Source organism: Prionailurus viverrinus, chromosome B2 (genome assembly GCF_022837055.1).
Source record: "Prionailurus viverrinus isolate Anna chromosome B2, UM_Priviv_1.0, whole genome shotgun sequence".
Lineage (NCBI taxonomy): Eukaryota > Metazoa > Chordata > Mammalia > Carnivora > Felidae > Prionailurus > Prionailurus viverrinus.
In genome coordinates, this window is record NC_062565.1 from 11837567 (window position 1) to 11865292 (window position 27726).

The window sequence follows — 27726 nt, forward strand, 5'->3', positions numbered from 1 at the left end:
TCATAAAGATGTCTTCATAGCGTCTGAAGCCCCACTGGAAGAGAATGCCAACTTTATAATGTGGAAGCCAGTCAGATCTTCCTGGGTTTTTCCCCCCCCCCCCTTTTGCTAGCTAGCATAGATATTGAATTGACTCAGCCAAGTTCAGCCCATGCACATTATACAATCGTTCCTAAACCCATGGCAAATCCCAGTGGGGTGAGATCAGGCCTCCAGAAAAACACGAGACAGACTAAAATTGTCACAATCTGGGAGAATGGATGTCTTTTCATGAAATCCACATAAGATGGCTTATTCAAATACATCATCTGCTTGGTTGTAAGACACATCTGACTCCACCAACCCAAATCCTTCATAACTGAAGTTTCTATCACTCGATGCTGTATGACTCTTCTTCCCTTTCAAAGGCTTTCCTCCCTGCGGGTCAGACGGCTCAAACTCAAACCCAGCGGAACTCACAGCGTGAGGTCCTTTGACAAACAGAACCTCAGCCCCGTCCGGCTCAGCTGCATCTGAATGATTGGCTGGGGACAAAAGTCGGTCACTCCTTAGCCTTTTTCTTATTTCTTCTTCTTTAGTCTGAAAAGCGGTATTAAAGAATGAAAATGAGCCCCAACAACTTCCTCCGAGTTCTCATTAATATGCCTGAAATTAACCTGTATGATTTTCCATTTCATTATTCAGTCACTTCACAAACATGTGTTGAGGAACTACATAAAATCTTGGTTTGCGAGCATAATTCGTTCCGGAAACAGGCTGGTAATCCACTTGTACGTCAAAGCGAATTTCAGAACCACTGGCTCAGTTGTGATCGTGTGACGTTCAGGTACGACTCATATTGCAAGGCACGGCTTGTTTATCAAGTTAAAGTTCATTAGAAACGTTTGCTCGTCTTGCGGAACGCTGGCAGAACAAGTTACTCGCAATCCAAGGTTTTACTGCACTATTAAAGACACACGCACACTCCCTACCCTAGTGGAGCTGAATGGGGAGTCCCTGCTCCCTGAGAGGCCAGGTAAAGGGATGGAGACAAAGGCTGTCAGACCACAGCTGTGAAAGCTGCTTCCCGGCAGGATGGGGGACAGAGGGTGATGGGGACCCGGGGCGGTAATGGAACAGGTGTTGGTCTAATGGTCTGCACGGCCTCCTCTCGGCCTCTATCCTCCACCCACGCCCCCCTCCCATCCCCACCCCAAATGAAGCTTTTCTTCTTCCAATGAAGAAAGCTCCATACTTCATTCTGAGAATTGAACAATGCTTCCTTAGGCTGTTCAGATGAGACAATACTTCAGCCAGCTTCAAGATGTTGCCTCCCTCCTTCACCACACAAAGAGAATTAAAGTAAAATTAAGCATCCTGCCTAGGAAGCACAGGTCACTAAGACACTGGATCTGAATCTTCAAGCTGCAGACAGGAAAGGCCTACGTGGGCTCATTTCAGCAGGTAGCACACAGTGACACAAGAGCTCAGGTACCTTCTTGTGCATCTCCTCCGCTCGCACCTTCTCTTCTAGATCGTTCGTTGTGAAAGCCTTTGCTTCCTTTTTGAGCTGAAGTTTTTTCAGCCTGGCTGGAGGCTTTCTCAGAGGCCACTCGGTCACGTTTGCCTGGAGGAAGAAAAGGGAAAAAACAACAAAAGGGAGAAACAGACATATTCACTGGTGGAGGAGAGAGATGGGAGAGGTAGAATTAACACAGTGTAAAAATGTCGATCCTAAAAATCTGAACAGATACGTTGGTAGATTTAAAAATCACGATGTGAACGCTGGTCACCACAGAACTAATTCTTCGAAAAGAGAAAAAAAGGTCTATTAGATGCCTAGAAGGAAAGACAGGCTCTTTCTAAAACGCATTAAAGAACGCAACAACATTCTGGAGCTGGAAGAAGGCTCACGAGAAGAAAACGTTCTGGAGAATGAACACAGGTGGGAAAAGGTGGCAGACGAGTGGTGAGTGAATGCTTAGTTCAAGGTCAAAAGTGAAACCTGATAATTTTGTAATATGCCACAGCTGGAAACACCTTTCCCTTGGGATCGAGATGGGTTTTGAGTACTTTGGGTCTCATGCAGGAGAAAATTAACCCGAGCAGCAACCTCGGGCTGGCCTTTGCCGTCAGGACTCTGTGAATGTTTTCAGGATGGGAGGAAAAATCCCCAACTATTTCGTGTGACTGACTACCCTTTCCAAAGTTCAAAGCAGCGATAGTGACTTTCTGATGACAACTTCTAGTTATAAAAAAGGAAAAGTGTCATGAAGGGTTTATAAAGAAAGTTTTAATGTACACTTTTTTCTTTTTAAAAATTAGTTTTCTATAACGTACATCACTTAGGAAAAAGTAACGTGACACGTAAATAACTGCATAGTCTTCTGTTGAACCCCCTGGCCCCCAGTCCTACTCATCAGCATGAACTATGTGAAAGAATTTGGTATGTGTGTTTCCAGGCATTCTCTACACACATATATTTATGGACATATGTATGTGCAGTACAACTGTAATGCTAAACCAAACGTAAATGAAAGGATACCCTCTACAGGCTGTGCAATTTGCCTTCTTTACTGAATTTGCTACGGACATCTTTCTAGTTCTATGACATCTTTCCAGTTCATTATAGAGTAAACTGATTGTTCTAGGTAATTTCTGCAAAGACTTTTAAAGGCAAAGGAGCCACTGATATCCATTGTAATATCTGAAAGGGTCTCTTTACTCTACAAGCCTGCTGGTCCCGAGAACACACATCAGAGAGGCAGTCTAGCATGTTAGGAAAAGATGCCAGGTCAAGACTCAGACAGACCTCGGTCTGAGTCCTGACTTGGCCAAGGTGTGCTTTGCGTGAGTGCTTAAGCTCTGTGAACTCGCTTTTGTCACTTAAACGGTGGGTTTAATGATACTTATTTCACAGGATTTTCTTTTTTAAAGGACTGTACAGTAATCACTCGGGAAATGGTAATTCCATTTCATTCAATGAAAGGAGTGACTGTTTTAATGAAGTTTTAAATTTTAATTGCAGTAGAGTTAACATACAGTGTAATGTTCCTTCCAGGTGTACAATATAGTGATTCAACCATTCCTTACATCACCTGCTGCTCATCACAAGTGCCCTCCTTAATCCCCATCACCTGTTTTTCCCATGCCCTCCCCTCCCTTCCGGTAACCATCAGTTTGTTCTCTATAGTTAAGAGTGTTTCTCGGCTTCTCTCTCTCTTTCCCCTTGCATGTCTGTTTCATTTCTTAAATTCCACACGAGTAAAATCGTATGGTGTTTGTCTTTCTCTGACTGACTTATTTTGCGTAGTATTATACTCTCTAGTTCCAACCATGTCATTGTAAATGGCAAGATTTCATTCTTTTTTATGGCTGTATAATATTCCTTATGTAACAATCCATCTATATATATAATATTATATACCCTACTACTTTTTTTTTAAAAGGGAATTTTTTTTAAATTTTTTTTAACGTTTATTTATTTTTGAGACAGAGAGAGACAGAGCATGAACGGGGGAGGGGCAAAGAGAGAGGGAGACACAGAATCGGAAGCAGGCTCCAGGCTCTGAGCCATCAGCCCAGAGCCCGACGCGGGGCTCGAACTCACGGACCGCGAGATCGTGACCTGAGCTGAAGTCGGACGCTTAACCGACTGAGCCACCCAGGCGCCCCTACCCTACCACTTTTTTATCCATTCATCCATCAATGGACACTTGGGCTGCTTCCATAGTTTGGCTATTATAGATAAAGCTGGTATAAACATAGGGGTGCATGGATCTCTTTGAATTAGTGTTTTAGCATGCTCTGAGTAAATACCCAGCAGTGTGATTACTGGATCATAGGGTAGTTCTATTTTTAACTTTTGGAGGAATCTCCATACTGCTTTCCCCAGTGGCTGCACCAGTTTGCTTTCCCACCAATGGTGCAGGAGGGTTCCTTTTTCTCCACATCCTCACCAACACTTGTGGTTCCTTGTGTTTTTTATTGTAGCCATTCTGACAGGTGTGAGGTGATAGTTCATTGTGTTTTTATCTGTATTTCCCTGATGATCAGTTATGTTGAGCATCTTGTCATGTGTCTGTTGGCCATCTGGATGTCTTTTTTTGGAGAAATGTCTGTAAATGTCTTCAAGCAGTGATTTTTTTTTTCTTTTCTTTTTTAATGTTTATTTATTTTTGAGAGAGAGACAGAGCACGAGCTGGGGAGGGGCAAAGAGAGAGAGAGGGAGACACAGAATCCGAAGCAGGCTCCAGGCTCTGAGCTGTCAGCACAGAGCCCGATGTGGGGCTCGAACTCATGAACCACGAGATCGTGACCTGAGCCGAAGTCAGACACTTAACCAACTGAGCCACCCAGGTGTCCCCAAGCAGTGACTTTTTTCAATGACAGCACACAGAATCATCACCAAGATAGAGTATTTGTCCTGAAGGGCAGGAATGGGCCAGCAGGCGGCCTGGGCTTTAATCCGGGTTGACCTCTAATACCCATGGTGTCCCCTGAGGCAAGACACCTCTACTCTTCGGACTTCATGTTCTTACATGTAAAAATAGTGAGGGGGCTGAGGACCGCTAAGGTTCCCTCCAGGTTTAAGAACCATGCTTCTCAGAAAGCCGTTTAGAGGGAACCATTTGTTGAAGCTCTGGCTCACTTACAGCCATCAGACAGTTTTATGTGGTGAGAAGTTTTTCACTACACGAAAACCGTGGAATGTCTGTCAAAGCAAGTTCCCCTTCCCCCATCACTGTATTATTTATATGACAATTGGCTGTTAGGCTCCCTCCTGGCAAAAGCCATTTGCTGCAAAGAGGGACGTACTTGCTGGAGTGGCTCAACTAAAGATACTGTGAAATTAGTATGAAAACAGTTTTTTAGGGAAGTTCACTCACAGAAGGCTAAAAACGTGAAATGGTAATCCCAGATTCAGTGAAGAAAGGCTCCATGAGGCTTGACACAGGAGTCTGAATCTTAACTAAAGGAGTAGGTGAGTGGTTCTGAGAGACTTGGGATTTCCGGTCTGGGTGGACTGTTCCTGTGGCTTTAGCTCAAAATGAAGCCTAGGAAATCAAGTACTTCCTCCCGCTTCTGGAAGTTAATCCAACCTGGGCAACCCTCATCCTTTCCCGAGTTTGACATTTGAAGTAAAAGCCTTGGAAGACCTGAGGGAAAATATCTGTACTCTTTCCCACTGGATTTTATAAAGTCAGGCGTTACCAACTGTTGGCACTTAAAAATAACAATAATTGCATGATGCTTAGAGAGGGTGCTCCCTATAAAAACCCTAAACCTGTAGAAGTTACTAGTTCAATTATTTCCTTTAAGAATACCATCAGAAGACTGTCACACCCAAAGATGCTGTGGTGAAGTTTGGATCTTGTTTCTAGACAACCTGGCTTGTATATATTACTTCCTGTGGCCACCATGTAGCCCTCAGAGTTTCCCTAATTAGCTGTTGATCCACAGGTAAACCTACCGTGGCTATGTTCCCTCCCCAAAGTCTTGTGCATAGAACGGGCCAAAGCTTCCAGGAGACCTGCCGTTCTTGCTCTAGCCCCGTGAGACCTCCCAGCAAGGTCACAGCGTCAGCTGACATTAGTCTTACCCAGCCCACTTCCTCCTCCTTAAAAAACTCCCCGTGAGGTTCAACGAGTAATGGTAGGGACTCTGATGCAAGAGAGATGGACTCCCTAACTGCACTGAAGGTTACCAAGGGCAAAAGTTGCCCAGAGAAGGGGATACACTTTGGCCAGAGACAGAATGAGTCAACAGAGAAATCGGAGTCTTGTGTTTGGAGACTAAGGGGCAGGGAAAAACCGAGTCTGGGATAAAAGACACCTCAAGTGGATAATACCAATGTGGGTAAATGAGAGCCAATTACACTTCTTGTAGAGATCTATACCAATCCAGACACACAGTGACATGTGCATATAAAGTCCATATACATTTATGATACAGCCACTTAAGTCTCTTTAGAATATTTAAAAATATACTAAAAAATTCATTTAGTCTGATACTTAGGTTAATATTATATCATTATATATTATAATTAATTATATCAATCTAATTCTTTCTGAGTTACTCGGAGTAAATTCTATTAGTATGACTCTGTTTGAAAGCATGTTACCCCAGGGGCACTGTGAAATTGTTGTAGTACTTGCCAAGAAGCAAATGATAACAATTAAGAAAAAAGACGAATGGGGGCCTGTGGATAGATACTTCCCTGGACCTCCAGGGAGAGACTGACCCACAGGGGGGTCCCCCAATTCAGCAGATGAATGGAGGACCTCACTTTTCAGCATCCCATCTTATTTTTCACTCTGCATGAGAACTAAATTAAAGAAGGGGACAGATCTGGGGCGCCCGGGTGGCCCTGTCGGTTAATTGTCTGATTTTCGCTCAGGTCATGATCTCACCATTCATGAGTTTGAGCCCCGCATCGGGCTTAGCACTGCAGAGGCTGCGAAGGCGGAGCCTGCTTGGGATTCTCTCTCTCTTCCTCTCTCTCTGCCCCTCCCCTCCTCTCTCTCAAAACAAATAAACTTAAACAAAAAAAAAAGAAGGGACAGATCTAACATTCCCTGGTATTTATACTAATGGTATATGTTAGAAGTCTTGTTTTTAAAGTATTCTCACATTTATTGTTCTATTTTTCCCCCCATAATATTTGATTTAAAAGATTTTGGGGGACCAATGAAGAAACCGTGTTACATGGCTTCATCACATTGTATACCTGCTGACATTACTAACATCCCTTTGGTTTGCATTTTTAGCCAATTTTATCATCCGTTGTTTTTTTCTAAAAAATATTATGAAATATTGGATAGGAAAAGCATTAACTATCCAATAATACTTCCGTTCTTAGTGTGTTCCCCTTTCAGTATTCACGACTCATCTTTTCACATTGGCTCAAAACTTTTGCCAAAATATGAAGGCGCCTGGTGTCTGATATATGCATGTTCTCAGCTACAGCTGAACCGTAAGAGACTTTACCTGTGACGCTAAGCAATTATACCTCTCCCTCATTTCCCTGTGTTCCTGGGGATACTCTTTGTCCTCTGCCTGGAAGTATGTTACATTTTCAGGAATCTTTTAGAATTCTCACACAATGGGGGATTTCATTTCAAAAGATTTAACACTTTCCAGCTTTATAATGAATTTGAGGGCTTTGTGTATGTTGGTAGAAAAGTCAGGGCAGTGATTCTTGGCCTGGGCTGCCCACCAGAATAACCTGGGAGCTTTCGAAAGCACTGCGGCCAGAAGCCATCCCCAGCCACTGGTACCAGGGGGACCCAGGCACTGGGATTTTCTTTCTTTTCTTTTTTTTAAACATATTTTTTAAATGTTTATTTAATTTTGAGAGAGGGAGAGAGACAGAGCTCGAGGGAGGGAGGGGTAGAGAGAGGGAGACACAGAATCCAAAGCTGTCTCCAGGCTCTGAGCTGTCAACACAGAGCCCAATGTGGGGCTCGAACCCACGAACCGTGAGATGGTTACCTTGAGCCGAGGTGGGACGCTCAACCAACTGAGCCGCCTAGGCACCCTGCGAATCCCAAGGAGGCTCCTCACTGTCAGCACAGAGCCCCATGTGGGGCTCAAACTCACAAACTGTGGGACCACGACCTGAGCCAAAACCAAGAGTCGGATGCTTGACCGACTGAGCCACCAAGGCGCCCCTGGGGTTTTCGAAAGCTTCCTAGGTGATTCGAATGTGCAGCCAGGTTAAGGACCACTGCTCTAGGTGATAAAACATACAGCTGTGCGTTACTGCGCTGGCTTTTTGCAAATCTAGATTATGCGGGGACATCGTGGCCCAAGTGCGGAGCAAAAAGCAAAAAACAAAAGCAAAGAGCTGTGTTATTCTTACCTACCTCTGCGGTCCTGTCACATTGAAATCCTTTTGAGAACAGTCCAACTAGGCTCCTGACAACTGTTCCATTTCTACAGAATATGAACACACTCATCATCTTCGGCTCACTTAATGATGTTATTGAAAGTCAAGCCTGTAGTTTTCATTTTTCAGATACATTTCTTTCACAAGGTGGCTTATGTTAATTCACCTTGCCGTGCCCTTGTAAGGTCTCAGTCTGGACTCCATCTCTGGCGTCTGAATCACTGGAAAATATTTTAATGCTATTCCCATTGCGGTTAGCATCAATTTTCTATAGCATTTCCCTGAAGAAGGCATCGCTTAGCGACTGAAAGTTTCCACAATTTATCCTCCTCCAAATTGTTCTCTTGTCTTTTTTTCTTTTGACACACCTTCCTTTTTTCTGACCCCCAGAGACTCACCTATAGCTGGAAAAGAATCTCTCCCCCTCCTTTTCCATGTTAAAGACCCATCTTCCAGTACTTTCAAATAAGATACTGTACTCTAAAGTGCCATGCATCTCACAGATGTGAACTGTCATTATATTGGCATTATCTTTTCCACTATATAATCTATTTTTACCTTCCCCTGTCCCCGACACCCTCTGATTATTCGCAGCCTGATAACATCATTCGTGAGGTTTAGCGATTTCCTCTCTTTTCCCCAAATACCTTCTGCAGGATGTATTTTCTTCTTCAAGAGAAAATGCCACTTTGGTTTTTATTCATGAGTCTTAAGCAATTCCTACACGCAGAGAAGGAAATTACCTTTGTTCAAACACTTAAGTGACTTGGTCTAGGTGGCATACTTGATTTAAATAATGTGTCTATTTGTCCGCAGTCGATTGTTTTCCCTACAAGACAAGGATGGGCGGCCATTGAGGAGCCTTCGATGTTATTTCTGGTCCCCATTTCCATCTTGTCTGTGTCTTCCTTGTCTTTCCCACTCATCTCTCCCTAGGCTTCTTTTCTCTGTTAATTCTTCTTTCCACCTTCGTTAGGCGATGGGGTTGCTTGGGAGCTTTGTTAACAAACGAACACCCGAGAAAGCAGAACAAACAACACCTGCCATCGTCTTTACAGGTTTAGACAGAACTTATTAAAAAATTAAGGACTCAAGACTTCGGCCACAACCAGTTAAAATCAGAGTAAAAATTTTGCTCACGCTAGGGAAACACTACAACCGATTAGTCAAGATGAATCAACAAAGAAAAAGAAGAGTGTGAGGAGTTTTATGACCGTATTCATTTCTTCCTGTTTGACCTTAGGGTCAATATCAAAATGTGTACATATAGGTGTATATATAAATGTGTAAGCATATCTGTTTTAGCTTTGGCATTTAGGCCTATTTTTTATTAGATAAATCAGAGTTCAGTTTTTTTTTAAATTTTTTTTTTCAATGTTTATTTATTTTTGGGACAGAGAGAGACAGAGCATGAACGGGGGAGGGGCAGAGAGAGAGGGAGACACAGAATCGGAAACAGGCTCCAGGCTCCGAGCCATCAGCCTAGAGCCTGACGCGGGGCTCGAACTCACGGACCGCAAGATCGTGACCTGGCTGAAGTCGGACGCCTAACCGACTGCGCCACCCAGGCGCCCCAGAGTTCAGTTTTATATTCACAATACCTAGTCCACAGGCAATGCTTAATAAAAATTCTTCAAAGAACAAAGGCATGTTATTCAATGGCTTACTGTCCCTCAATTTCAGTAAAACCGAAGATATGTTTTACTGGATTCCTTTATCATCAATGATTAGGGCAGTTGCTGGGTGCCTGGCCGGCTCAGTCCATAGATTATGCAGCCCTTACCCTCAGGGTCGTGGGTTTGAGCCGCACGTTAGGAGTAGAGATTGCTTAAATAAATAAACTTCTCTTTTTTAAAATTTTCTATGAATTTTTAATTTATTTTTTTAATTTACATCCAAGTTAGTTAGCAAATAAATAAGCTTAAAAAAATGATTAGGGCAATTCCCGAGTCCATGGAAAAGGATGATGTGGAGATGGGTGAAAGAATTGATGGGAGAGAAACCTGGCTTAGATAAATGCTATAATCTGCATTGTGACTTTGGAAATCTTAACTCATGATCAATCATATTCTATTACTATTTTAAACTATTACTATCCCTTTCAAACTAAACTAGAACTATTAGCTTATAGCTAATGTTTAATTAAGGAATACTTGCCATGACATCATAAGATTCTCCATTTCTAAGTACTTTGCTGTGGCTTTGTATTATTCCTTGACCAATTAATTCCTCCAGGATGTCTGATGACTTTTGTCGCTCTCGGGTCTCAGGGGCTTGGGGGTTATGGATTAATCCACCGGTCACTAGGTCTTCCAAAGGAAAAGAAAAAAGAAATAGGAATTTAAGCATGAACATTTTATCAATCGGATGCTAAATGGATGCCTCATAAATCGTGCCGCTTCATTAAATCTTGGGTGAACACTCTTACCTACATGTCTGTTTCTATTATAAATCTTTGAATCCTTTGAAGTTGAAAGTCTTCACGTTCTTTTAGAGGATACACATCACCATAATATACGGTTTGCTTAGCAAGCCCCATATTAACATAACAAAAAGTCTTTCATGTGCTGCTATGTACTACTTTTTTTGTTGTAACAACACTTATACACTGGGGTAGGACTACATGGGTTCTCGACACTAATTACCAAGCTAGAGCACAGCAAGGAAGGAGATCTCCTTTCAGTGACTCTTGTGAGTTGCAGTTTGGTTTCTATGCTTTGTATACAAAGGATAAACAGTGCGATGTTGCCAAGAGACTTCTAGTTCCGCAACCTTGAGCTTACAATTACGCCATCTGCTAAATCTATGTAAGTAAAAGTAATGCCTTTTTGAAAAGAGTCTTTGAACCAAATCAGAACTGAAGTGATGTCAGCTAAATTTTTATTAATGATTCTAAAAATGGCACTGAAACGGTGTCTCCGGGAGCCTTTATAAACTGCACTAATGAGAGAGATCCCATCCCCCCATTACAAACCGCCCAGTGCTCCTAATAAGCAAGCATCTGTTTTTCCGGACTCACATCATGAAATAAAGGTGCAATGAGTCTTCAGAAATGAGCTATTTTCTATTTTGTAATCATCAAGAAGTGCTCACTGTAACCACGTTGATTCCGTCTAGCGGACGGAGTCTTTTAATGAAAATTTCTAACCTCGCTGGTTAACAAAGACAGTTTTTGTGAGTTTGCAGTGGGAAGAGAGAAAAAATGCACACATACACACGAGCCAGATGTCTCTTACTTCAGAATATTTGCCTTCTTGTTACGAGAGACTTCTCTAATTGCCCACTGCAGGTAACTTCAACAAATCGCCTATAATCTCATTTCTTGTCCAGTGTTGTGTCTTCCTTCTACCTTCGCGTGTGTCTGGAATAGACTCGATTCCCACTGTAAAGAGCTGTATACAGATTTTGGTACAGAGTGGTAAAGCATGTCTTTGAAGTATGTAACCTAGAAGCTTGAAACCACAGAGAGAAGTTAAAGCTAGAGGTAAAGAATTAGATGGATTTTTTTTTTTTTAGAAGGTGGATTTACCTGGAAGGGCCAAAATAATAACAATTACTATTTACTGAGCATTTACGTGCCTGGCACCCTATTAGGTACTTTATAGACTTTATAACACTGTGAATTCTGTGAGAGAGGTACTGTTATCCTTATTGTACAAATAAACTATATGAGAGAGGCGAATTAACTTGCTTAAGGTGACATGGGTAGGAAGAGAATCAACTAGGGTTTGAACTCAAGAATATCCGACTTCCACGTCTGTGTTCTCTGCCACCCTGCCCCCCCCCCAACTCCTTTCCCAAGGTCATGGAAGGAGGTCCACTGCATGATCCATTATTTTTCTGAATCCACCAAAGTATTTGTCTTGACATTGACAGTCGCTAGCCTACAAAGAGAACCCTGAGCTATCATGGTCATTTCAACTAGTTCTCATGATTTCTTGGGATGCTGAAGACCATTGGGGAAATGTGTGAAAATGACATTATGCTTTTTTCTGATCATGAAAGTGATACATGGTTACATAGTAAACTTGGATAGAAAAGAATGAAAAAAGAAAAGAAAAATGCCCATACTCTTAGCATTCAGAGATTACCACTGTTAATATATCAAATTTTACTTTTAAAAATCAGACACCAAACTGAACATAGTTATGTTTCCTATGCAGTCAACATATACACTAGCATTTTTTCACGAGATCGGAAACTCTTCATAAGCGTAAGTGTCAAAAGCGAAGTCATACGAGAAAATGTAGGTGAATTCATCTTAAACTCTGGTGTAGGAAAAAAACTTTCTAAACATGACTCAAAATCCAGATTCAATAAAAGAAAAGATTGAGAAATCTTTGATTTTAACTACATTAAAAAGTGTTTGCAAGGAAAAAAAAAGGAATAAATGTCAAATATAGATACCATGTAGCTTGTGATTTGATGTACAAATGGGGTACAATGTCATTTTTGATATTTTTGCTAAAAATGCATAACCTGAAGTTAATCATGGGGAATTCTCAAACACAAACTGAGGAACTTTCTACAAAAGCAATGGTTTGTATCTCCAAAATATCAATCCGATAAAAGACAAAACCTGAGGGACTGGCCCTGGATTAAAGGAGAAAAACACATTATGTCTAAATTAAACGTGTGATTCTGGATTAGATCTTGAACCAGAAATTTATTTACAAAGGACATTTGTGAGACAATTGATAAAATTTGAATATGCAGATGAGACAATGTACTGCGTAAGGGGTAATTTGCTGATTGTGATCCCTGTACCCGTGATTATGCAAAGAATATCCTTGTTTTAGGAAACACATATTGTGCTTAGGAGTAAAGTGTCATTATGTCTGCGATTTGCTCTTAGAAACAATCTAGAGGCGTGTGTGTGTGTGTGTGTGTGTGTGTAAGAGAGAGAGTGTGTATGTGTGTTTACATGAGAGAAAGAGTGTGTGTGAGAGAGAGTGTGCCAGAGAGGGTGTGTGAGTGTGTGTGAGAGAAAGAGTGTGTGTGAGAGACAGAGACAGAGAGCATGTGTGAGAGTGTGTGTGTCAGAGTATGTGAGTGTGTGTGTGTGTGTGGGGGGGCTATGATAGGTACAATTGTATCACATGCAAATGTGGTATAATGTTAGCATCTGGGAAATCTGGGGGAAAGAATATAGGCATTCTTTGTTTTTGCAACTTTACTTAAATCTGAAATTATTTACAGTAAGTTTTTTTTTTTTTTTTAAGAAGAAAGAAACAAGAAGTGTTAGAGTGAAACCTGAAGTTTTAATCGACTGTGTTCTGTAGCCGGGCAGGGCAAGGATGCAGAAAGGACACAGGAGGAACAGGGCAGAGGACAAATCTAAGCCTTGGGGCATTGGTTCTGCACTCTGGGGCAAGGTCTTTTCTGGAAACTAATCGACAACACATTTGGGGAACACTGCTTTGCTGGTTCACTCCCTCCCCAGGCTCGTGTCTCTTGGCTCCACCCTGCTGGCTGGACTGACGGGGAGGGTGCACCCAGGTGTCCCCTCCCGCCCGACAGTCTGCAGTCTGCTAGGGCCACAGACATTGAGCATTCACGGCGCTCCCGTCCACAGAATCATCAGAGAGAGACACACAGAGAGAGGAGAGGCGCCCCCTGCTCTATCCCCAGCCTCCTACCTCGTTCTCTGAGCTCACGAAGACCTCACCTCAGAACCATGAGACGAGGGCTAATAGGAAAACTATCATAACTAGACTGTGCCGTCCAAGTCCAAGGAAAAGAATCTCACTTACTAACCCATCTCTTTTCCAGCTCTAACTTGTAGCTAGGGAAGAAACAACGGCCGCGAGGAATGACACACGAGGCTTCCCCCCAAATAAAACAGAACACTTTTGCTCGAGTTCTGTTGAACTCAATTGGTTTCAGAGGCTGATGAAATATAAACGGGAGCTCTCAAATCAACACCAGGGGGGGTAACTCAAGTAAAGCAGAAACAACCGTAGGAAAAATCAAAATAGTTTCCAAGGAGCACACCAGGTCATGATTACTTCTTTTATGATTTTGGAAGCTGTTTGTTTTGTATATTCGCTGATGCTTTGGATAGGAGACACAGGGGAAACAGTTTGACATAGGTTTTATTTATTTTTTCAAATGTAGAACTTTCTCTTGGAAACATGTTAACAACAGTGGAAGTTTACAGGAATTTAACCAAAGCCTGCGTGACTCCTCCTAAGGCCTGTTCCCAACCACCAGTAAGGGCTCTTAGTTAAAAAAAGGGGGGGGGGGGGGAGGGAGAGAAAAAAAAAAGTAAGATAGTTTTAATTACTTGATCTACAAGAAGAGTAATGGTTAGCATTATGTACGCACACAATGAAGGCTTAAGGCTACATCCTAATGTCTCAGAAATAGGGATTTTGCTATTTGGAGCACTGCCTCGCCCACAAAACTGTGATAAAAGGGTTGCTAGCATACATCATACTTTATATAACGTATATATGTGTTTTTAAAAAATATTTATTTATTTTGAGAGAGAAGGAGCACACATGGGGGAGGGGCAGACGGATAAGGAGACCGAGAATCCCAAGCAGGCTCCCCACTGTCAGTGCAAAGCCTAATGTGGGGCTCGAACTCATGAACCGTGCGATCATGACCTGTGCGAACTCATGAACCGTGACATCATGACCTGCGTGGAAATCAAGAGTCAGACGCTTAACTGACTGAGCCCCCCAGGCGCCCCTACATTTTACAATATATGTAGAGAGATAGTGTTTTGTAGAGATTAATATACATGGGGGCTGTTACCTGAATTTATTCCTCTGTTTCTTTCACTAAGAAATGGGGGACTTTCTGTTGTGGTTCCAGGTAAACTTCCCAACCGAGCCTGTATTTCCAGGCCCTCGGGGCTGCTCAAAGGGTCCTTGGGTAATTCAGCTCCAATCTGGGGCCCGCGGTTCTCCACCGAATAAGTCACACCGACATCAGCCTGTGAAGAGGGAATGGCTCCATGAGAGTCAACATTTCTTAGAAAACAGTTTCTTGGAAAATGAAAACAATGTCACAAGGTCTGCTTTGCAAATATTTAGCCTACGAGTATCTGCAGTAGGCTGATTAGCCCCAGCCACCTGTACATGTTACCACACATGCAGATATCATTAATTTTTTAAATGTGTATTTATTTTTGAGATAGAGACAGAGCATGAGCAGGGGAGAGGCAGAGAGAGAGGGAGACACAGAATCCGAAGCAGGCTCCAGGCTCTGAGCTGTCAGCACAGAGCCCGACGCAGGGCCCGAACCCACAAACCGCGAGATCATGACCTGAGCCGAAGTCGGACGCTCAACTGACTGAGCCACCCAGGCGCCCCAGTGTGTGTTTATTTTTGAGAGAGAGAGAGACAGACAGAGAGACAGAGGGTGAGTGGGGGAGGGGCAGAGAGAGGGGGAGACAGAATCTGAAGCAGGCTCCAGGCTCTGAGCCATCAGCACAGAGCCCGACACGGGGCTCAAACCCAGGAGCCGTGAGATCATGACTTGAGCCAAAGTCCGATGCTTAAAGGAATTGCCCAGCTGCCCCCAGATATGATTAATCTAAGGACCTTGAGATGGCATGATTATTCTGGATGATCCAGGTGACCTATGTGTAACCATGATTGTCCTTAAAAGATGGAGGCGGAGGGAGATGTGGCTACAGACGTGGAGAAGGTGATGTGCCAGGGAAGCAGAGACGCATTCGAGGATGTTACCAGCAGCGGATGAGGGAGGGTCACCAGCCAAGGAATGAAAGAATGTAGCTCTAGAAGTCAGGATGGGCAAGGAAAGGGATTCTTTCCCCAAAGCTCATTCCTGAAGGCAACCCACCAACTTTATCCCCAGAGCAGCTGACTGTAGCCCAGTGGAACTGATTCTGGACTTCAGACCCCCAGAATTGGAGGAGAATAAAATTGTGTGGTAGTGAGCCACCAAATTTGTGATCATTTGTTATAGCAGCAATAGAAGTTAATATAGTATCTACTAGAAATCTATCAGGTACAAGCTACTATACTGAGCACCCCGGAGGACGCCAAGCTGAACATGTTCATCAAGTGTGAAGAGGAAAGATACTGCTGTGTAAAAATTTTTTTGTCTTTTGTGTGTGAGAGAGAGAGAGTGGGGGAGGGGCAGAGAGAGAATCCCAAGCAGGCTCCGCGCTGTCAGCACAGAGGCTGACATGGGGCTCGAACCCACGAACTATGAGATCATGACCTGAGCCAAAACAAAGAGTCAGTCGCTCAACCAACGGAGCCACCCAGGCTCCCCTAAAAAAGTTTTCTTTAAATGAAACTGTCTTTATTGCTTATGCTGATTAAAGAAGTAATAGAGACTCATTGAAGAAATAAATAACATAAAAGGAAACTGTTGATCAGTTTTGTGTCAACTAAGCTAGTCTATGGTATTGTTATCCGATCAAACATGAATCTAATCGTTGCCGTGAAGGTATTTGGTAGATGTGGTTCAGGTCTACAATCTGTTGACTTTAAGTAAAAGAGATTATGCTCGATAATCTGGATGGGCCTCATCCAATCAATTGAAGGCCTTAAGAGTAGAATTGATGTTTCCTGAGGAAGAAGTTTTTTCTGTGGACTGTACCTTCAGCTCCAGTATGGTCCTTTCTGACCACCTATGCTATCGTGTGAATTGTGGACTTGGCTAGCCAGCTCCCATAACTGCATAAGCCAATTCCTTGTAATACATCTATCTATCTATCTATCTATCTATCTACCTCTCCATCCATCTGTCCATCTGTCCATCCATCCAGTCAACCATTATACTGGTTCTATTCTTTTGGTAGAACCCTGAATAATACAGGAACACAGTTAAAAATAAGTACCATACTCTACACTAATAACATCTTAGTATATTACTTCTTAGATGTGTTTGGTCAAAGAAATATAATCTTTAAAAACAAATTGGAATTGGCTAATTAGCACATGAAAAGATACTCAATATCATTAGACATTAAGAAAATGCAAATCAAAACCAGAATGAGATATGACCTCACATTCATCAGGATGACTATAATGAAAAAAAACACACACACACAGAAAGTGTGAGCGGGGGTGTGGAGACATCGGAGCCCTCGTACAGTGGGGTGGGAATGTAAAATGGTACAGCCACTTTGGAAAACAGTTTGAGAATTTCTAAAAAAATCAAACAGAGCGTTAGCATATGACCCCCAAATTCCACTTCTAGGTATATACGCCCACACAAAATGAAAGCATACATCCACACAAAAACTTGCACCCAAATGTTCAGAATTCACATTCAAAATATCTAAAAAGTAGAAACAACCCAGACACCCATCAACTGATGAATGGATAAATAAAATGTGATATGTCCAGACCAGGAAATTTTATCTGGCAATAAGAAGAAAGAAAGTACTATTGCATGCTGCTCAGAGATGACGTTTAACAGCATTCTGCCGAGTCAAAGATGCCAGATGCGAAGACTGTTCCAGCTACCAAACACTCAGAATAGGCAAATTAATAGAAACGGAGTGTAGATTTAGTGGTTGCTTAGGAAGTAGGGGTTGGCCGCTAATGGGTAGTGGTTTCTTTTGTGGGCGGGATAAAAATGTTCTATTAGATTAGATTGTGGTGACAACTGTGAATTGTATAATATGTGGATTATATTTAAGAAAGCTATATATAAATAATATACATCAAGTTCTATATTAAATGGTATTTAATATTTCCATGACCTGTTTTTTCCATTAAGGATATGTCAGGGACATTTGCTTACGTCAATATATATAGGTCTACCTCATTCTAGTTAACGGTGGGGAGTAGTCATTTATTTGATGACTGTAGTGTAGTCTATTATATAATATACTATAATTTATTCAACCAATTCCTACTGACGGCTATCTTGGTTGTTTCTATATATGCTTCTATATGTGTTTCTGTATATGTCTGCAATATAATGAACTATGCTGGAATAATATATGTGCATATATATATCAGTGTGAATTCACCCCATCATTCCATGAGAATAAATCCCTACATCTAAAGATGTACACATTTTCTATTAATATGTGTTTCCAGAGGGTCCTCCATAAATCTTGCACTGGCTTACAATCCCACCCCTTCCTTTTATGAATCTCTATTCTTCCATACCAGTTCCACTGATTGTAAACACGTCAATACACTGTAAAAAGGGTCCGTATGTGATTTAGTAAACCACTGACTCCAAAATGCTGGCCCATGTCAAATTTTTCATAGTCCCACAGCAAAATAAGAAAAATAAGAAAAATGTAGTGAGTGTTCCAAAAAGTTAAATTAATTCAATTTAAAGAGTTGGCATTTATTGGAGAGGCTATTGGAGAGGCCGCGTGTTCTAAATATTGGTATGTTCAGGAAAAGTTTTCTCCAATCCTCGCTAACTCCCCTGCCCCCTTTCTCCTAGTGCTGGCCTTTCCTTCCTTGCTTGGGTTGATCAGCCAACCTCTTCTCCATCACACATACCAGTGAAGCCCCCTCAGTGTCCCCAGGAGACCTAAGCACATAAGCAACTTCTACAGAGTTTCGCCTTCCGGTTATTCTCCTCATGTCTATTGATTTCATGTTTGTTGGTCCAAGGGGTGCTTTTCTTCTCCCCTGAGTATTATAAGGTCCCCAGGACTGTACCTCCAAGGCCCCATGGTTCCCAGTAATTCCCTGGTACACTTGTACCAGGTTGTAGCTTCTTGGGGCAGCAGAAGGTGTTCAAGAAGATGCTTGAATTGGCTCTTGATGAATGAGTTTCCAGTGGGCAAGGAGAAATTGTCATTGTAGACAGAGAGGTTAAGCACACACAAAGACGGGTACGAAACAATATTGTGAGCATATGAACTTGAATTATCCCAGGGGAGCAGAAAGATGGAGGTAGAACGGGGTGGGTGCTGAGTGGGAAAGGGAAGTCTTTTGTGATGAGTAAAGGGGCTTGGTTTTATTTTGAATGCAACAGGAATCCTTTGTAGGGTTTTTGTGTATGGAAGTAAAATAAAATGATCAGTCATGTGTTTTAGAAAGATCACTGGGGTTCATTTAAATGAGGGGGGCTGAAGGAAACAAGGAAGGGACAGAGCAGGGCGGCCAATTACAATGATTGCAATTGTCTAGGTGAGCTCTGATGGAATGTGACCTAGGACAGTGGCAGTGAAACTGGGGGAAAGGGATGGAAGAAACATTAGAAAGGAAGACAGCAGACACCCTCTCCCCCCCAGCTCTTCCATTTAAAGGAGGGACAAATAGGACATCAGCATTAAACCCTTGGTAATCTCACAATAAAAATCACACAGATTTTTAAACACCTAAGCACGTTTGTTCACTTTCTGAAAGCTCTCCAAAGAGCTGTGAAATCCCTCAGAGGCTAAGTAGAAACCACAGTAGCCAGGTCCTGGCGGCTCCAACACCCACCCTCAGGTTCCTGTCATTCAATGACGGTTTCTCGAGTGTTCGAATGTTCATGGGGAGACTCACGTAGCTCCTTATCACTGTGTTTACATAACATGCTGGCTGCAGCTAATCAACATCAGTTCATTGTGCTGGGGGTTAATTAGCTCTGTGCTTCAGGGCTGCATGGGAAAGTATGAAAACACGACCAACTGAACAAACAAGTCGGCCAACAAAAAGTCGACAGATCCGAAATACCAATGGCCTATGGAGAAAGTATCAGAGCTCTTAAGTGCTCTTTCTATCTCTCTCCATTTGTCTTTCTTCATAGACACAGTTACTGCCATGTAGTCCCTGTACGGTAAGCTGACCCAGGAAAAGTCTTTATGTATATTACGTGCTATTATTTTATTATATAATAATAATCTTACTATATCAGACAGGGTCTCTCTCATGTGCACACACACATTTACAGATATATAAAATATATATTGTTATTATATATATATAAATATATAATATATAAAAATATATGTTGTTACATATAACCAAGGACAAGGAGACTCTGATGGTTTTTTTTCAGGTGCTCATAGTCCATGCTGACGGGAAAGAGCAAAGATCACAGAGCCCCGGGTGGGTTAGCTGGTTAAGGGTCCGACTGTGGCTCAGGTCGTGATCTCGCAGTTCATGAGATTGTCTCCTTCTCTCTCTGCCCCTCCACCACACGCACTCTCTTAAAAATAAAGAAACTTTTTTTTTTTTTTTAAAAAAGAGCAAAGATCACATTAGGTATTCTTGACCTCCTTTCCAAATAAACTATTGAAAACTGATGTCTGCAATGGCGGTGAAGCAGGCAATTTCACAAGCTCATTGTGTCTTGCAGGCCTTCGTTTTTTGAACATAGCAGGGCACTGAGTTACACATAGGGACGAGTTTTGCCATCTAACGTTTCCCATCAGAGACCTTGGAAAATTTAGCAACAACAAACAAAAACACGTCCATATTGGAGCTGAGAGCACACACGAATATTCTCAATCTAAAAGGCGGCTTTTCACAAAGATATTCTGTCATCTACAAACCAGAAAAATAGATTTAATTTTTTTAATTTTTATTTATTTTTGAGAGAGAGAGAGAGAGAGAGAGAGAGAGCATGAGCACACGCGCTAGGGGGGAGGGGCAGCGAGAGAGGGGGACAGAAGACCCAAAGCAGGCTCTTCGCTGATAGCAGCCCAAAGTGGGGCTTGAACTCACGAGCCCTGAGATCATGACCTGAGCTGAAGTCAGACACTCAAACGACTGAGCCACCCAGGCACCCCACAAGTCAGAATATATTTAAATTCCACATTTAATTATGTGACCCTCATTGGTTTCATCAAAGTGAGGAATCCAGGCCTTACCAAGAATCTTAACCCCTTTATTCTGACTTAGATCCCGTCTGCCTTCAAGCTCTGTTAGTGACCAAAGCTTAAATGGCAGCAAATGAAGCACAATCTTTGGGTATAAGATAACATATACCAGGCTTTAGTTTCTAGAGCAGAAATGTAAGGTTTTTCTCTCTGAAAAACTAAGCATGTCTTTCAAATATCTTATCTATGTGCAACACATTCTGGAAATTTTAACCCAATTTCATAATCTAGACTTGAGAACAGACACAGTTCAGAGGCCAGAAATATTGACAAATTAATTATACCTATGCCTCTCGGGGGCATCGCAAAAACAGTTTTCTTATTCTTTCTATGCATGCAGGGTTTATATTTTCACACCAATGAGAAGTCTATCTGCCGTGGAGGGGATCAGGAGGTGGGTGGGAGGTTTGGCTTTGTTTCCTGGAGATGAAGTTGTGCAAATGTACAGATTCGAAGGGCGTCTGGGTGGCTCAGTCGATTAAACATCCAGCTTCAGCTCAGGTCATGATCTCGCGGTTCATGAGTTCGAGCCCCACGTCGGGCTCTGTGCTGACAGCTCAGAGCCTGGAGCCTGCTTCAGATTCTGTGTCTCCCTCTCTCTCTGCCCCTCCCCTGCTCGTGCTGTGTCTCCCTCTCTCAAAATAAATAAGCATTAAAAAAAAGAAGTAGAGATTCGATATGTTTATATTTTGTGTCAATTCTATTTTATGCTTCATTGTCTTGGGGATACCATCTTATTAGTTTTAGAATTGAAAAGCTGTGAATTCTAAGCTAACAGTTATGCATGGGAATCATCAGCATTCCAAAAAAGGTATTATTTTTAATTACAGACAGGGCTGTTTTTTGTTTGTGTTTCATATATTTGTTTTCGGTCTGGAAGTGTTATAGGTTCTGTTCTAAAGCTTTTGGGAAACACATTTGCCAAATAGTTTGGAGGGAGTCATCTGTCATGTCTCCCTTGGACTGAAATCTTAATCACATTATTGGCAGGTGTATTTTATAAATATATTTGTCTGTAGACATATAGGAAAAAATGCATTCTTCAGCATTTGATTTTCTAGTTTATGTCTAACGAATATTGTAACAACTAGCAACCCTCCAAAAACACTCAAAAATACCCTGTTTTAAAAATTAGGACTTGAAGAAGTCATTTAGTCCCTTTTGCTGATGGTAAGCCAGAACTTTCTTGTCAAAGGTTAGGGGGAAACTGTGAGGGGTCCTTAGGGATTGTCTATTCCAATCTAGTTTGTTCCCTTTCATAATAAGACAGAAACTCGGAGTTCATCATACAGAACATTTCCCTCATTGAGAAAAGTTCCCCATGCTTTTCTTATTATGCATTATTTTATTATCATGTCTACCTGCCATGTTAGACTAGGGTAAAAGTGAAGACAAAGTCAGTAGTCTTGACAAGTTTGATTTGGAATATTTTAAAAGTTGTGCCACTAAGACACATAAATATTTCATGCACGCAAACCTGTACATCTCATTTTAAAGACACTGGTGAACCACTGAACGTTCAGCCTGTACATTTAGGAAGTTAGCAAAAATAGCACTGTCTGGTAGCTAGAGAGCGTTTCATTAGTGATTATGCCTTGGCTGGATCAGACTTTCAAAGTCGACCACTTGGGGTGGGGAAGGAGGTATATGCGTGAATCGACCCTGAGTCTATTTTCAGGCTATTTATTTTAATAATTTTTTTAAGTTTTATTTTTTAAAATTTATTTCTGAGAGACAGAGAGACAGAGAGAGAGAGAGAGGGAGACAGAGAGAGCGCGAGCAGGGGAGGAGCAGAGAGAGAAGGAGAGAGAGAGAAACCCAAGCAGGTTCTGTACAGTCAGCACGGAGCCTGGTATGGGGCTTGAGCTGAGATCACCCCCTGAGCCGGTCAAGAGTCAGATGCTGAACCACCCAGACTCCCCTATTTTCAGGTGATTTTAATACTGAATTTACTCCTTGCTGACTGTCGTTGGTCTAGTTATGCAACTAGGAGACAAGAAGATACCAAGGATCGGAGGGAGTGGGAGGGACACCGGGTCCCTCAAGAAATGGTCATTAGTGCCTGGTCTTTATCAGGCGCTGTAGTAAGCAGGGGGGATTGCAGAGACAAAGAACAGTTTCTGTCCTCAAGAAGATAATAACAACTCAGGATGGGAAGCAAACACAGACATGAATAAATACAATACGATGTTTTGAAATATGGTAGGAGAAGGTATAAGGTCTGCCAGTGTGGTAGCCTAGCGGGGTGGGGAGCAGGGTCAGGAAAGTGGTCTTGAGTTGTCTTGAAAGATGGGTACGTATCTATCTGCATGTGGCCCAGCACGGAGGACGGGGACGGGGAAAGGTCTGAAAGGAGGGAAGACAGCAGGTGCAAAAGCATGGAGATAGAAACGGAATGGATTTGGGGAGCCACGAGTAGTGAGGTTTGACCAGCAATGAGTGTGGGAAGAGACGAACCTGGAGAATTTGCCAGGAGGCAGCTCAAAGACGGCTGGTAAGGGGCACCTGGGTGGCTCAGTCGGTTGAGCGTCCGACTTCAGCCAGGTCACGATCTCGCAGTCCGGGAGTTCGAGCCCCGCGTCGGGCTCTGGGCTGACGGCTCAGAGCCTGGAGCCTGTTTCCGATTCTGTGTCTCCCTCTCTCTCTGCCCCTCCCCCGTCCATGCTCTGTCTCTCTCTGTCTCAAAAATAAATAAACGTTGAAAAAAAATTTTTTTTTAAAAGATGGCTGGTAAGATGTGCTAAGGAGTCAGGACTTTATCTTACATAAATCACTGTAATAACAATTGTACTGACTCATATTGAGCACTTATTCTGTGCCAGGCATTGATCTGATCATTTTATGTGAATTAAATTCACCAACCTTTGTGGCAACTCTGTAGCATAACTGTGATTCTTATTATTTCCCTCATTTTACAGATAAGGAAATCAAAGCACAGAGATGTTAAATAACTTGGCCAAAGTCACACAGCTGAAACAAACAGTGAACCCAGAAATCATAACTGAGGTAGTCACATTCTTTGACCCCTGGTGTGTGTGCCTACCTAATGATTTGGGAACTGTTTTTGTTTTTTTTTTTAGCAGAGGATGACATTACCAGATTTTAGAACAATGGCTCTGGAGGTCATGCGAAGCCCGGAGCTGGAGCACAGGTGGGGGTGGGCAGAGGAGGAAGGACCCAGGGAGACCAGTTAGGAGACTTGTCAAAACCCCAGGAGATGGGGTGCCTGGGTGGCTCAGTGGGTTAAGCGTCCGACTTCGGCTCAGGTCATGATCTCGCGGTTCGTGAGTTCAAGCCACGTGTCGGGCTCTGTGCTGACAGCTCAGAACCTGGAGCCTGTTTCAGATTCTGTGTCTCCCTCTCTCTCTCTGACCCTCCCCCATTCATGCTCTGTCTCTCTCTGTCTCAAAAATAAATAAACGTTAAAAAAAAAAAACAACAACCCAGGAGAGAGGCGATGACTTTCATGCCCAGGGAATTCAGGAAGAGACCCAGAAACCCTCCCAAACCCAGGGAAGCTTGGCTTCCAGGGACCCAGCATATCTGACACTCAGAGAGGATTGCTTCTCATCACTGTCTCCTGCTCTGTGCAACAGTCATTTTCAGTAATAACCTTGAAATGAAACAAATGATAATGGCCAGATAAGAAACACAAATGGTGAAAATGTCCTTCTCTGGAAGTCTCAAGTGTAATCGCACCAGTCAAGTAAATAAAAAAGATTTTTTCGCGCAAAAAAGAGAAAAGCGCAATGGGTTAACATTTTAAATCATATTCGTACAGTTTTTGGAGAAAGGGAGAAAAATGTATTCCTACATATTAATCAAAGCAGAAGTAATGAGAAAGTAAGAGGACCAAGTTGTTTCCAAGAAGCCCGTAAATCTATGGGGGAGGAGGAGCTTTAAACACACACTTGCTGTGTGAGAAGCGAGTGGCACAGCGGTGGTGTTTGGGCTCAGTGCTGAAGGACAAGCAGGAATTGCATCAGGGGACCTGGGAATGGGGCCTGAGGAGGGCATTCCAGGAGGATGGAATGACATGGGGAACAGCATGGACTGTGTCGGTGACTGGTGGGACCGAACCCTGCAGATTCTCGCGTTGGCAGACCCGAGAGTCCTCTAGTGTGCAGGGCTGGATAGGATGACATTACAAAGCCTGGTGGGACCACGGGTAGAGGGTTTTGCGTGCTCCGGAGAATTTTTTCTTAGGAAGACAGATGGCAGTGTGGGAGGCAGAGAGTACCCTGTGCTCACGGGGGAGGCAGGAAGACCCAGTAAGAGGGAATAGGGCCCGGAACTCAGACAGAGGTGGCTGGAACAGAAAGCAGGAAACAGGGGCGCCAGGTGGCTCGGTGGGTTAAGCATCTGCTCAGGTCACGATCTCACGGTTCGTGAGTGTGAGCCCCTCTTCGGGCTCTGCGCTGGCGGTGCTGAGCCTGCTTGGGATTCTCTCTCTCTCCCTCTCTCTCTGTTCCTCCCCTGCTTGTGCTCGCTCTCTCAAAATAAGTAAGCAAACAACAACAACAACAAAAGCAGAAAAAACAGTGTCAAGATGGATAGGCACCTGGGCACAGGCATCCACAAGGGCGCCAGGTCCTAAGCCTGAGTTTCAGCCTTTACCAGCTTCCAGTTTGTTTTTTGATGTACTCCAAGAGCCCAGCAGGTGTGCTGTGGGGGTGTGTGTGCTCATGCACCCCCCCGCCAACACACGGTAGGTGCTGTAAGTGGCACCAAATGGCACCTTGCACATTGTCTGCTAAAAAAAAAGGTGTGCTCTTGAGACAGTAGCTCCAAAAATGCCCTTTAGGAAGGGTGACCGTAAATCCTGGTTTTCTGCCAACAATATGGGCTTAAATCAGACCAGGCAAGTTTATTAATAGCGTTCCTTTTCGATCCTAAAAGTATTCTGCTTTTGGTGATCAGTTATATGGTATTACTACCTTTGGGTGACCCCTCTCCAAGGGGTACCGTTGTGCCTTCCCAGCTCGGTTTGTGGAATACTGACCGTGGTGAGCATGGGACCAAATCCTGGACCTCATTTCTGTCTGGACCAACCCATCCCTCCATGCCCCACCCTGGAAAAAATTCCCCTTCATGCCTGCAGAAGAATTACCGGGATGGCAACCTTGAGAGAGGGAGCAGAAAGAGTACTGGAATGAGACTCTGAAAATTAGATTCTATCTCTAGCTCTGCCCCCAAACAAGCTGTGCAGCCTCAGGCAAGGCGTTCTCGTCTCTGGGCCCCAGGGTCCTCAGGTGGGAAGCAAGAGGGCTCAGCCAGATGGAAGGCCTCTACCGTGTCTTTGAGCCCTTAAGTAATTCTCAAAGGGCCCACTTTCCGGAAGCGGGTAATATAAGGCACCTCCCAGGATCTCCCACCCTCCCCTGAGAATCCCCGCCGGCCCCAGCTCTATGCGGATCCCATGGCTCTACTTTTTAGGGTGTGACCAACTTCGCAGGTTCTTGACACACAAAAGGCTCTCAAAGCTAGTCCTACAGCAGCGGGGTCCTGGACACGACAGCAGTGAAACACAGACCGGTACAGCTGCTCCCATCCCGCCCACCCTGAGCCCACCCACCGGGAGGGCTGCGAGGCCCCTGCGGACCCAGCTCCAGCCCACTCAGTCGCCCCCCCCCCCCCCCCCCCCCCGCCAAACTTGGCAAAAGGCCTTGTGCCTGCTTGTCTGTTTTGTTGGTTTTACCTTAAATCCCTCATCCCAGCCCTTCTTGGGCGCGGGGACGCGTGTCTGGTCCTCAGCAGCCTGGGAAGGTCCGCAGCCCATGCCGCGCGCGCTCCACCTCCGGCTGAACCTCCAGTGCGCCCCCGGGGGTCGCTCCCTGCCGCGCCCCTGAACCTCACCCCTCCGCCCCCTCCCCTGCGCCCCGCGTCCTGCACCGTGCCCCTGCGCCCTGCGCCCCAGCACTCTCCGCCTCTCCCACCTGCCGCACTGAAAGCCTGGGCTGGAGGCGCTCGGCGTCTGGGCAGTTGCCGGGAACTGTTGCCACAATAAACCGCATCAGCGGACCTGGGACTTTTGTAACTGGAAACTGGAAGGCCGGAGGCGTCTAAATCACACCTAGGACGCAACTTGCAGCCCTCTCCGTTGAAAAGTGAAGGGTGAGGGGCGCTCACTGCCGGGCGATTAGTCTTTAGAGAACCGTAGTCTTAAGCATCCTGCGGGACCTGTTATTTGTCCCTTTCTAAGGCACCATGGGACCCTCCTGCTTCTGTGCTGCGGAGGCTGGGGACTGTGTGGCCGGCCGCTGCTGAGCGAAGGGGGGCCGTGGAGCTGGCCGGACAGCCTCAGACGACAGTGTCACAGGCCCACCTCGGGGAGGACGGTCACACAAACAGAAACCTGCACAGTGAAGAAAAGCGGGCATTGGGACCCTCACAGCTCAGCGGCCCCGAAATGGGTCATGCAAATCATTTTTATGGAAGCCACATTTTGTGAGCTGCTACATGGTAAGGAAGTGCGTTCTCAGAGAACTAAATAAAAAATGCGGCAACCCACCAGACAAGGCGGACCAGGAAGACTGCCGCACTGAGCAACAGGTCCTTTCCTGGATCCCCCCCCCCCCACCCTTTTGTCCTATTTTTGATTATTTTTTCAATTTTCAATAATTAAAAAAAAAAGTGAGAGGGATCTTAGACATCATCTACCAACTCCGTATTTTACAGGCTGTAAACCTAGGCTCAGAGAGGCTGAGTGGTTCAGATCGGGGTGGGGAGGCTAGTCAACGAGGGATCTGGAGCCAGGAACCAGGTGGCCTGGTGGCAGGATTCTGACACAGGGAGTCGGGACACGGAGGCCTTTCTTTCCAGGAAGCAACTTTATTTGAGCCAGCACCGCTCGGTTGGGTTCCTACCCTAAGAACTGAGCCCCCAACAGCCAGGTGGCCTAGTTTTGTAAATATATTTTTTACTTCTTTGTCTCCACATACGGTAACACACAAATATGTAGTCTGATTAAGTGGTCTCATGTTACAGGGTCGTGATGGATGTTGTCACATATGCGTATAACCAGGTTGCCTTGAGGTCTTTTTTTTTTTCCTTTCCTTAGGGAGGGCTCCCTACAACAGCCTGA

The 27726-nt window shown here is 43.9% G+C and overlaps 1 protein-coding gene across 1 annotated transcript; it reads right to left on the reverse strand.

The window, feature by feature from the left end:
• Positions 1-291: 291 nt before the first annotated feature.
• Positions 292-26421, reverse strand: STMND1 (stathmin domain containing 1). Its single transcript, XM_047860329.1, has 5 exons — positions 26341-26421; positions 14633-14813; positions 10028-10179; positions 1475-1606; positions 292-579 (listed from the first exon to the last, which is right to left on the reverse strand). The coding sequence occupies exons 1-5, from the start codon at positions 26419-26421 to the stop codon at positions 292-294; spliced, it is 834 nt and encodes a 277-aa protein (XP_047716285.1).
• Positions 26422-27726: the final 1305 nt, after the last annotated feature.